This window comes from Solanum dulcamara, chromosome 7 (assembly GCF_947179165.1).
Source record: "Solanum dulcamara chromosome 7, daSolDulc1.2, whole genome shotgun sequence".
Classification (NCBI taxonomy): domain Eukaryota; kingdom Viridiplantae; phylum Streptophyta; class Magnoliopsida; order Solanales; family Solanaceae; genus Solanum; species Solanum dulcamara.
Window position 1 is genome coordinate 14,233,217 of NC_077243.1, and position 12,810 is coordinate 14,246,026.

Here is a 12,810-nt window from a genome sequence, read left to right on the forward strand (position 1 = left end):
TAAATTATTAATATAGTCTATTTTACAACAAATTGAGATTAAATAAATCAAAAAATAAGTTTTAAGGAAAATATTTTTTATAAATGGGTCGTATTTGATAAGGAAAAAGTTATTATCCCAAGAGATAATATTCCAACGGATTTGGCTTCTCTCCCTTTCTATCTCTATTTTCTACTGTTTTTATTCGGATAAAAGACACATTATCATAGATTTAAATATTGACTGAGATTAAATAAATTATAAATAAGCTTTAAGGTGTGTTTGCTGTGAAGAATTTTTTTTTAAAAAAATAAGTGGGTCTTTTATTTATTTTCTAGTATTTGATAAAAAAAAATTATCCCAAGAACGTTTACGTGTTATCTAGGAAAATATTATGTAGGTGGACAGAGATGGAAAGTGGGGGTTCGAGGGTGGGTTGAAAGTAGGGAGGAGATAATAAATTTAGAATATCACTTATGCAACTGATTTTCTCTACTTCTAAAGTCATTTTCATCCAAGAAGCTTGCTTCCTACCAACATAATAAAATTGAAAAACATTTCTTGAAAATTGAAAAATATTTTCAAAAAATATTTTCCACCATGCCAAACACACCTAATCGATAATATGGCTTCTTTCTATTTTATTTCTTTTCATTTCTCTAAAAATCTTATTTGGATGAAAGACATATGTCATATATTCAAATTAATGATTGAGTTTTAATAAATTAAACTCAAGTCTCAGCCATGATTAGATAAAAAATATTTTATATAAGATAAATTTCATATAAATAAACAATTTGAGTAGTTTTATTTGCATCAAATATAGCCAAGTTTTTATTTTTGTAAAAAAAAAGCCTAAAATTAACGATATATGTACCTGCAACAAAAATTATTTACAACAAAATGGTCATATGCATATAAAATGTATCGATATGTACATATAATGTATCGATATTTGTATAAATAGTATACTTTGTATTATATTACTATTTATTTTGTCATTTGCCATTGCAAATGATAGAAATTTAATAAGTTGGGGGGACAAATTGAAGTGGAAAGAAAAAGTGGAGGTTGATATCCACACATCCACTTGTACAACAATTTCTGTGTTCTTAAAATAGTTTTATTAAATGTCTTTGTGGATAAATAATTGCTCTGTGTTGAACCATTTTACGAAATGCTTACGGTGTACCAAATGAAGTATTTTAGTGATGTGTTTTAGTCTAAGCTGTAGAATTTTGGAAGAGTTGTGAGAATTAGTCTTATTTTCATAAAGTGGATTGTGCTTTGTATAATGTGATTACTTACAAATCTTAGTTATGAAAATACTATCATTATGTTATGAATTATCTGTGCTTGTTGGATAAATCTTTCTTTTAATCACATTTCTCTTTGCTTCAATCCTAATTATTTGTTTATGTTAATTTTTTTCAAAAACTTTCTGTTATACTCAAATGATTTCCTTGTTATGCTTAGATAATTTTGAGTAAATGCTTATTTGGAAAATTTTGGATTATCTCTAATATTTATCACCTCCACTTCATGTTAATTTGTGACGTCACTGTTTAGCGGTTTTGGGTATTTTTGCATTCTTATGACTAGAAATTGCATTACACTATTTGAAATTGAAGTCTCCCATGAGTTGAGAACTAATCACCTTTTTTTCTTTGCATGAACTGCATCTCGGGATGAGTCCAATTGGACTCTATTTTCCTTGCATTTTCTCGAATTGAGTCAAACTCAAATTTCGAGTCAGCCATCTTTGTTCGAAAAGGAAGCCGATACAGGTCAAAAGGAAGTTGAATTAGAGGTTTCAGAGAATGAAAGCAGGTTGTATACAGTCATGTATACGCGATATACAGGTGGAAAATGACAAATATACACTGATATATAATGTGTATACATCAGATGGACATGGGCCAAAGCCCAACACGCAGCAGCAGAAAGGACCAAAAATCAGTCTAGACGCACAGAACCTGATTTTGGGCCCAAAATATTAGACATTTATTAAATTTAGATATTTATTTCTTACTTTGTTGAATTGTTATTTGTTAAATTCTAACTTTAGCTTTGATTTAACTTAATTAGATTACCCTAAATATGAACCAATTTTGTTTTGTAATGATTTAATGATTTTATTTATCAAATGATTTTTCCTCAATCAATTAATTTGGCTAAGTTTATCTCATTTTCAACAATTTTCAATTGTCCAAAGCTAACTTCCCTTTTTCAAGTGACTCAAAATGCCCTTTATATATATTTCATATTATAATGTACTCTATTGTTTATAATGTTTGAATAAATAACAGGAAAAAGGTTCAAAAATGCCTTTAACGTAAAAATGCCCTTAAAGTATTGGAAATGGTTCAGAAATGCTCTTCTTCCACCTATTGGATCAAAAATGCTATTCATGCGATCATAATATATTTTATCAATAAATATAATATTTTTATAACATCAAAAATTTCTAAAAATTCTTTTTAGCCTTCAAATTAGAATAAATTAAAACACAAATTTTTAATTCATTTTACTTCTATTAGCATCTTAGTTAAATATTTTTTCCATTGTTTTAACAATTTTAGTCTTTTAAAACTACTGAAATTTTTGTATAAATTATGTTGATTGATACTGTATTTACACTCACAAAAGAATTCAACAAAAATTATCTTTTTATGGGATACATAATGAAATTCTTCTTCTCTGTGACTAAGACAATGTTTTTATACAATATATATTCGGGTTAATTCACACATTAGTTCATATATTTTATCTAAAGCAAATAACTTCTATTAGGTAAGACAAACAAACAAGAATTTTTCAAAAAAATAAATACAAATAAAAATATTAAATAATCGTCAAATTACTGTTAAAAAAATTATAGACATATATAATTAGAAATAGTAAATTTTTGAGTCATTTCTAATATATTAAGGGAATTTTTTATCTTATAGGTAGAGGAAAGGACAAATTTAAACAATTTATACTAGATTAAAGACATTTTTGATCCAATAGGTGGAAGGAGGACATTTTAAAATTATTTTTAATAAGTTAACGGAATTTTTAATCCAATAGGTGGAAAAAGGAGAAAAATTGACCCAATAGGTGAAAGGAGCGCATTTCTGAATCAATTCTAATACGTTAAGGGCATTTAAAAACTTTTTTCGTAAATAATATCATTTTTTATTGTTAGACAATATTATAGATCAACAATTTGAAAGATAAATTTATAATATTATAAAAAATTGGATAATAATTAACAAAGATAAAATGAGAATAATACAACCACATTAAATTAATCATCACATAAAATGATTTTTTTTGCATCATTACATAACAATAGATTTAACAATATAATAATAAACAAAATATTTAAAATAACAATACAATTTAATACGTAGCAACCATTCAAACAAGCCTATATTGCAACAAGGCATTGAACATCATTTCTCCTCCAACTTCCAGTGGGAAGGAAGTTTACCAAATTCAAAGAGAGTTAACTCTGGGGCAGATACGAGCTCGTAGTGGATTCTTCATCACACTGGTGAACTCTAGCTTCTCCGTTAGATCAACATCATCTCCTTCCACAGGATCCCATTGAAAATGCCAAACCAAATTAACCACAAAGTATTCCAAGAGAAGCATAGCCAACACATAGACGCTTGTTGGAATTAATCCGCTACGGGATTAACATTATACGCAACATAAGCACCTAAATTACTAAACGGAATAGTATTAGTTTGATAATGGTTGGAGCAGCAAACTCGGATTCGGCAAGAATCTCATTTTTTGGTAGTACGAAGGGGGAATTGGCCCAAAAATTGGATGGGAGGCGGGACATATTCTCCTCCCTATGCCGAATGGCATCATCTTGATCTCTCTACTTCCTGTTATATCAAAATCAACTTCCTTATCCGATCCTTCCACTAAGAACCTCTCTGGCTTAAACTCCAACGGATTCTCCCACACGTTTGGGTCTAAACCCATCTCCGCAACCATGAAATTGATGCTGGCATCCTTTGGGATGATGTAGCCGTTCTATTCTACTTCCTCCGTCACTGTGTGTGGAAGCATAAAGTGACCTGGTGGGTGCCGCCTAAGACCTTCCAATTACTGCTTTCAAGTAGGGGATTTTCTGCAAATCTTCCTCCTTCACCGCCTCTTCATCTGTCAACTTGCTCTGTTTTTCTCCCACTACCCTCGCAATTTCTTGATATAATTTCTCCTGAATGGAAGGGTGTTTGACCAAGTTGGCCATAACCCACTGTAAGGCAGTGGACGTCGTATCAGTTCCGGCGCTTAGGAATTCATGGCAAAGGGAAACAATTTCTCCATGATTGAGGTTCCTGTTTTCCTTTTTGTGCTTTGATTATACTATTGTTTGGACCGTTTTTGTCATCTACTTATTTACTCTAATATTCTTGTCTGACCTTTTTCTATGTTTTTATTTGAGCCGAGGGTCTTTCGGAAACAGCCGTCCTACATTGGTAGGAGTCAGGTCTGCGTACACTCTACCCTCCCCAGACCCCACGATGTGGGATTTCACTGGGTTGTTGTTGTTGAGATTCCTGTTTTCCTCTGGCAACTTCAAATTCAACAGTGTATCCACATAAGCCATCACAAATTCATCATTGTGCTCGATCTTTTGTTCTTTCGCCATGCGTCGTGCTTCAATCGATGGAATGAGGATATTCTCTTGCTCTAGTCGTAGTTCAATAAGTTCCTTCCAGCGATTTCTAAAACTTATTTTCCCAACCCTAGGAAAGAAATTGAGTATATAGAATCGTCGGTAACCAGGAGAATCTTGCACTGTATACATTCAATTTGTTTGATTTGTGCTTCCTGAAGCTTATCCCCAAAACACATCAAGACAAGAAGACAGAACATAGCATACTGAAAATGATCAATTAACCTCACAGAATCGACTTGGGCGTGATGGAGGTGTTGGAGGAGGATACCAGTACCCACGATCTGGCCTTGGAATAGGACTTGATGAGAGAAGGGTTGAGTATTTCTGAAGTCAAGTTTCGACGGAGTAGACGCCCTGAAGTCAAATTTGGGTTACAGGTATCACTGCATTCCACTATACATGGGAATTAAGGGCGATGATACTGCAAACTATCACTCTTAAGGTTATCCAGATAGTGTCTTGAAAAAGATTAACATACCTCTAGAATTTGAAATTGTAGTCAAGCTTCCCAATCTAGAAAGCATGTTTAACTAGACCAGAACTATTATTTCACACAGTGAAACAAACAAGCCTCCAGTAAAGTAAAAATCCTCTACCAAGAGAGATTAGTAGAGTACACATACTGAAGCAGATCATTTGAACCACACAAAGTTCTCACCATAAAGTAGTCTTGGCAAAGTAGCAACTCTTAGTTGTGGATAATGCAACTGGTGGCAACAACTACTCAGTGAATGAAGAGCAAGAGGCATTTGCTCTTTTACCTAGAACAAGGGGAATATAACTATTCTTATATGTGGCTACATAAAGCCTTTCCTCTGATCACCTCAAGGGGAAAATATCAGAGCACAAGACTATACAACCAAATGATACAATCCTCAACTTTTAAGAGATACTCAAGGGAACCCACAACCTTGAAGATACATTCAGTGGCACTCGTATTAAACAAGATAACGACAAGTGAGATGTACAAGGCAAACTGATTAAGACACACGAAAGCATGAAGCAGCTGTACCAACCATATTGTGTATCGCCTAGCTTCTCATAATATTTGTTACCAAATTTATCCACACCAGCAAGTATACCACCTTTGCTGTAGATCTTGGCTCGCCTGAAGCAACAAGAAACAAATAGTATCTTAGATGGACAAATTTAAGAAATCGCTTTAACAAGAAAGAGAGGTGGCAAGGTCTTCAATAGTCTCACTAATACCTTACCTAGGCATGTATTATACTGCTGTTTGTAAGCATGAAAGCAATGAGAAGAAAGAAAAACTTAAAATTTAAACCAAAGAGGGAAAACAAGAATGTAGATTGTAAAAAAAAATTCCCTATTTTTGATGTTTCTTTTAATGTGAGGAGAAGTCAGAAAGTTACAATTTCCAGTTACAACAACTACGCCTCAATACCGAACAAGTTGAGAGCTCGGATCGAATCGATATGGATTTAATGATTCGATCCGACCTTCAAGAATTGAAGTAGGGCTATATGATACCTCCCTGACCATGTTCCTCCATTTAAGCTCAACTTATATCATCCTCATACCAAATAAAAATAAAAGTGAAAAATAAGCTAAATATATATAGAAGAAAACGAAATATATTCGAGAATCACAACCCTTGTGGTACCAATGTTAGCTCAATATGGTCATTATTCAGAAAGAAAATGTTTATTAATAACAAAAACTCAAGACAATCAAAACCAGGAAAAGCAAACAATACATGGGATTTCATCCCCTCCCTATCTCCTACTAATATTTCATAGCTGGCCAATGTTGAAATTAGTGTCCCAAATTTAGAGAGATTTCACACTGTAAAATTTTGGAACCATTTGAGAAGCCTGAACTAGCAGTAAGGGATCGGTCTCCATAACCTCCTTACCAGATTCCATCCTACTTCCTTTCTCACAAAATGATAAAACTGCCACCATCAACTAAAAACATAGTCAACATTTGGATCCTGAGCATAAATAAAATAATCCCACACACAAATGTATGCATATGCATCTATCTTAGAGAAAATACATAAAGTCCCCCCTTAACTTATACCCTTTTTTAAGTAGACACTTAAAGTTTGCAAGGGTCCTATTACCCCACCATTTCCAAACACACTAGACACACCCTTCTTACACCAGTTTTGTTCTCAAAGGTTGTGCTTGTGTCTCAATCTAAAATAAAATAACATAATTATTTAGTTTTTTCCTACCCGTTTAATAAAGGTCGGGTAAAATCCTGACCTGCTCACATTTTAACCCTAACCTCACAACTCGAATCCTCCTTCAATGGCCTTTTTTGTCGGTTTGCTTCCGTTCAAAGATTTATTTTTCTGGGTCTTGTAAATATATATTTATGTGAGTTTTGTGTGTTATCTTCCAGTGTTGTTGTTTATTTGGTGTTTGGTTTCAATTGTTTTTCTCCAAAATTATAGTTTAATCCCTTTTAGCGTTGTGGGTATTCCGAAATTGAGACTAGCTTTGAGTTCTATAAGTAAATTTCGCATTTTCTTGAATTTGTATGAGTTAATTCTTTGACCCTTTTGATCTTGGGACGCTATATGAATGGAAATGGGTTCAAATTTCTTTGATGGCAGATAAATTTAGGTGATATATTGGCTAAGTATTATGTCGTTGTTAAGTAGATTTTTCTATAGAAGGCCCCTTGGAACTAGATGATAGAGAATACGGTAAAGGAATCAGCTAAAGGGAACAGCTTTGGCTATCAAGAAAAGCTCTCCAACAGCCAACAATGGTGGTTTTGGAGAAGATGAAAAGTGGATCCAATTAATAAATTAAGAAGAGAATTCAAATGGCAATGCCAGGTGGCATTTTTACAATGGTTTGGGACTGTATTTTTACTCCTTCATGTGCTCTTCTAATGTGAGATTACAGCTGCTGTGGAAATGGGTCAAAGGGGTGTATATATTGTAGTTGGAAATGATTTTGGGGGGTAATAGGTCCCCCACAAACTTTAGGTGTCAACTTAAAAAGGGGGGTGGGGGGAGGGGGGGACTTTATATTTTTTCTCTCTATCCTACCCCTCCAACAAAACAAAAAAAAATCACGCCCATAGCACTTAAGTGCATCACATAGCTTTCAACAAATTCAGATGTGATCATTGTGAAGTCCAAGTTGTTGATGCAATTAGAATCAGCATCCATGTCAAGTTTCAATAGCTTCTATCAATTGTCAGCCAATACAGGGTTTAATGTGTTTCGAGAGATGATGCGGAAGACTTAACAAAAGAGAGAGGACTGTGCAAAGATGTACAATCTGGCTAGCTTTCTAAAAAACAAAGCTTCACCTATCTCTAAAGAAAAACATTTGTTACAGAAATCTTCTTCTGAAGATATAAATGTTTCCGAAGAGTGGTCAAGTATTAATGGATCATATCACTGGAGGTAATTAGACTGTAATACAAAGGTCTACTAAAAAGCTTCTCCTAAAATAAATTTTAGAAGGGGATTGTCTATCCCTCCCAAGATAACACAAAGTCATAGATTATAAGATAATGCACCCAATAAGAAACAAAAGTTTTTACCCCAAAAAAAACGCAATTTATGAACTACTCTAACTGGTGTGGGTTTTTCCGATGCCTTTGGCTCTGTTTGAAATAAATGCTCTGAACCTGGGGTTTTAGTTCCAGTCTATTTCCTGATATTGCAAGATTTCTTTAGCACATCCATAAGTTCATGTCTCCATTTGCAAGAATTTCAACTCAGAGTCTCAGACCTAGTCGGTAGTTGCCGACACCTGTAGTTGGAGTTTTTGAGAGCAAAAACCTAGAGTAACCAACCAAATTCAATTTTTCTGACAGTTGCAAGAAGAAGAGTTTTCTTCTTCTATGATGAAATTCTAAAGTTACAGCACGTTTCTACCAACACAAGTTTTCTTCAGGACTTGAAACCTAAGCAACTGATGAGAAGAATTAAGGTCGACAAAGAGAGGATCAATTGTTGGTTATGAAAACAAAAGAATGTATACCTTCCCGATTTACATGTACAACACCAAAGGACTTTTTCATAAAAGAGTTAGCTGTCCAGACATTTACAAAAAGAAAAAATCAACCGAAACAATGAAGCCACCCCCCTAACAATGAGCTGGGAGAAATAAAAAAAAAAAAAGTGAGCCCGTTTGACATGATCATGATATAAGCAAGCTAAAGATAAAAAAAGAGAAGAACAATAAAACTCGGGTAATAACTACAATGAGTTCAATCCCCTTGAGCTTGTCTCTTGTCATTTAACCAAGTAACAGCTCTAACTTCACCTCATTTCATCCAAGAAATGGACTATCGTATAACTATTACATAGTAAGGAGAATATCTAGTTCAGCCACTAAGGAACTACAAAAAATCTATTTAGTTTTTTTAACTGAGAAATCCCCAACTGTACGAAAATCGAAACTAGATGGAAAATGAGCTTGTCCCTCTACCCTTCTCCACTTATATACCAGGTTTTTATCTATGGCAGGGTTCGAACTCATGATGTGTGTCTAACCCACACCACTTGTTTCACTCTTACTACTAGATCAAACTTGGGGTAGAAATACGGAAAATCTTTCAACAAGAGATAACATAAACAATCAAAGGGAGATATTTTCCCTTACTTGAAAACACAATGACCAGTCGGAATGGAGAGATTATCAGGAAGGAGCCGAAGAAATGGAAAAATATCCCATCATGTATATCTTGAACAGTGTTGATGGACAGATGGAGAGAAACCCCCAGTTCTTTGAGATAAGCTTTTATCTTCTTTTTTTGAAACTGGTGACTTTAGGATAAGCTTTTATCTTTGACTTTTGTAAAGTTTAATGTCTTCAGATTTTGTGCTTCTGGCATAAGAAGGGTGTAAAAAGGAATATCACTAGGAAATCCTGGAATCATATAGTATGTGAAGTCTATGATTCCTTCAAAGACTTTTTAAACCATACGACCTACTTGGTACTGGCCAGATTAATGAATTTTATTTCTGTTTCTCAAAAAAAAAAGTTACTTTGTGCATCTTGAGGTATATGATCTTCGATTGTCCACGGGCCAAGTAAAAAGAACACTTTGCCACCAAAAAGTCTAAAGTCCTTATCAAGACTTCATGTCATTGTGCCCATTTACAGATACAGTATCAGCAAAAGCCTTGACACTGTAGTCGTGTAATTATCCTATAGATTGGTAAAAACTTAGGTATTGTAGTGTTCAAAAATAAGAAATATCACTTTCTTCCTCAGATCTACTACAGTCAATCTCTAACTATACTTGGAGGGCCAAGATTGAAAACTCAATGCATGGTGCCTACTAGGTGCAACTCAGCTGGTCTAAGTGCAGCAATTAAAGACAGACAATCAGCAAAATCCTTGACATTGTAATCTTGCAATTATCCTATAGATAGGTAAACACATATCGGTATTCAAGTAGCAAAAACATCACTTCCTTAATTTTACTTCCTGTGTTCTACTACAGTCAATCACAGACTATACTGACATTTAGAGCCACGGACGAAACTAAAAGAGACTAGACAAGCAAAAGAGCCTGTAATGCTCTTTCCCCGTCATAGTCTAAAATCTTGTGCATGTAAAAGTATTTGGTCACTGGCAGGGGTGAATCTAGAGGGTCATTACAGGTTTACATGAATTTAGTAGCTTTTGCCCAGATCTTGTATATATACTAAGAAATCTACTAAATATCTATAAATAATTATTAATAGTATTAACTTGAACTCTTGAAGTTGTTGTAGGAGCCCATAAACTTCATATGGTCTTTGGCCGTTGTGCTCCTACTCTCCTCAATGTAGCACATTGCTAGGGAAAATGAAAGAACAATTGTAGCTCATACATATGAGCACCAATCTATATGAACAAAAGACCTGAAAAAATCAAACTTTATACTGTTATTTGTTACTAACCAAGTCCCCTCTCCCTGCCCCCACAAATTTTCAAAAAATATTAGCAGACGAACGCGACAAACAACATTAAAGAGTTAGATAAAACCACACCAAGATTTACGTGGAAACGCCCATTGAAGGTAACACCCCAGACAAAGGAGGAGAAAGTCTTGCTGTATGTCAAAGTGTACTATTTAAAGTTCATCAACAATGGAGAGAGAATCTAAAAGTGCTAAAGCACCTTACCAAATCAGCAAATAGAAATAGGGCGAACAGAGAGGTCATGACAGACATTCCATCAACAACCACAAATCTTAAAGAAAAAATCCATAGTCCATATTTCATACTGTCATCTTCTAAGCTCAAGTCAACCGGAATTTAGGCAACCAAACAATAAACAGAATGAACAGTTTTTTCAATTGTTCAACCAGTAATCACTAGTGTAGATGGTAACAAGTACAGCTAACAACACCATAGACCACTGAATAGTTTCGGTACCTTATTTTAATTAAGTTCATTCTGTGACCTCGTGTGGACCAGAACTCCAAGTATTGAACATGCTTATAAAGATGAACAAGTCAACCCCCTAATTTACCCCCATTGACAAATGAACCATTCAGTTATGCATTCATCATTTCAAGGGTGGTGTTTCCACCAACAGTGGCTGAATCTTATTACAGAACTTAATTAGAAAGAGAGATAAAATGGTACTTACAGAAGATTTCCATCCGCTAGACACCTCCTAGTAAAATGCAAGAGGGAAGATGTAATTAGTTGAAAGATTGAGACTAATTAAACAACATAAAAACAAGAAATGTATATGGTTTAAACTGATAATAACAGTGATGGGGCACCAAGCAAGTAAGTTTACTTGGTGACTAAAAGTCAATGCCCTAAAATGCTAGAATCAGTCGTAATATCCAATGTACTTTGGTCATTTGAAGAGCAGAATTAAGTTAGCTTAAGCTGGTTATAATAACAACTGCTCGTTAACCGAAAACATAGGATAATAATTTTATCACATGTCGTTATGCAGAATAATAATGAATCAAAAACACCAAAACATTTTACCAGAAACATCTAATGTTATGTAATCATTCAGACATCAGACCATTTAATATAATGCCCAATTTCATTTACATGTTATCTTATTGCTCTTGTTATAGAAAATCCAAACCAAATCATTTTCAACAACTTACTAACGACAAACCAAACAACAGGGATTTCAAACCCTCTCATTCTCAAATTTAAGCTTACAACAAGAAATTAAATGGAAATTGTCAGAAGGAAAGATCGATTTCAGATTAATATTACGGAAACAAATTAATAAAGATGCATATCAGATTTTCAAAAATTACAGAATGCAATTTCCAAACATCAATGAATACTAAAAGGTAGAGAACCAACAAGTATCCGTCTTCTCGAAGCTCCTTGAGGAAATTTCCGATACCCTTTTCCTTGATCGACTGGAAAATGCTCCTCAGCAACCACGCCATTCTCTTCTCTTCTTCCTCTGAATTTTGTAAACAGGCGCCGAGATTCGCTTACTGAGATGAAAATAGTATGGGCCCGAGTTAGATCCTGACTCGCTTCGAACCCGTTTGGAGACAATTGGGCTGGCAGTTTTTTGGGCCTCTTATTAGCGAGCGTTCGGCCACAAATCTCCAAATATTTTTGGCAAGTTATTTTTGGGTGAAGTTTCACCACTCATTTGGCCACAAATTTTTTCAAAAATATTTGATTATTTCAAAAAATATTATTTATACCCATAAGTTTTAAAAAATATTTTAAATACTCATAAATTTGTATTATCATTTTATAATGAACGTATTCCGTTAAAAAAAATTATAACATAATTGATAACAATCAACAAACAAAATAACAATATGGGCAAGAGCAATACATTAATTGCATTAAAAATAAATTGTAGAAAGGAATAGTCTGGTTATATATTATTAGATAGAGATGTTATTTAATGATGTTGGTTGGCCACGTTAATTGAGTAAGTTGGTAGATAAATATTAGTGGGAATTAATAAATGATGAGTGTGTTTGTAAAATATAAAAATTTAGGATAATTTTTAAATTTTTAAAACTTCCCAAGTTCTATAGTTTTTCCTAGAACTTGGGAACTTGAAATATTTGCCAAATATATTTGTCAAGCAATTGCAAATTATATGGCCAAACTCTAGTTTTCAAGTTTTTTTCAAAAAATATTTGTGGCCAAACGGCACCTTAGTATATGGAGATTTTTTCAAAGAATTTCATACGATATTAGA

At 33.8% G+C, this 12,810-nt stretch overlaps 1 protein-coding gene and 1 pseudogene across 1 annotated transcript; both read right to left on the reverse strand.

Annotated features, from left to right (window-relative positions):
• Positions 1–3,307: 3,307 nt before the first annotated feature.
• LOC129894536 (cytochrome P450 89A2-like) lies at positions 3,308–5,066 on the reverse strand (annotated as a pseudogene).
• Positions 5,065–12,182, reverse strand: LOC129895797 (probable NADH dehydrogenase [ubiquinone] 1 alpha subcomplex subunit 12). The gene is made up of 3 exons (XM_055971563.1): positions 11,940–12,182; positions 11,248–11,274; positions 5,065–5,774 (listed from the first exon to the last, which is right to left on the reverse strand). Exons 1-3 carry the CDS (start codon positions 12,026–12,028, stop codon positions 5,549–5,551), a joined length of 342 nt encoding a protein of 113 aa, XP_055827538.1. The 5' UTR covers positions 12,029–12,182; the 3' UTR covers positions 5,065–5,548.
• Positions 12,183–12,810: the final 628 nt, after the last annotated feature.

Bases quoted from the DNA above. Each gene is read 5' to 3' on its own strand.
- LOC129895797 (XM_055971563.1), bottom strand. From the start codon at position 12,028: ATGGCGTGGTTGCTGAGGAGCATTTTCCAGTCGATCAAGGAAAAGGGT. The intron at 11,275-11,939 runs GTTGGTTCTCTA...GCATTTTACTAG, and splicing joins CTTCGAGAAGACGGATACTT to GAGGTGTCTAGCGGATGGAA. The intron at 5,775-11,247 runs GTAAGTACCATT...TTGTTGCTTCAG, and splicing joins CTAGCGGATGGAAATCTTCT to GCGAGCCAAGATCTACAGCA.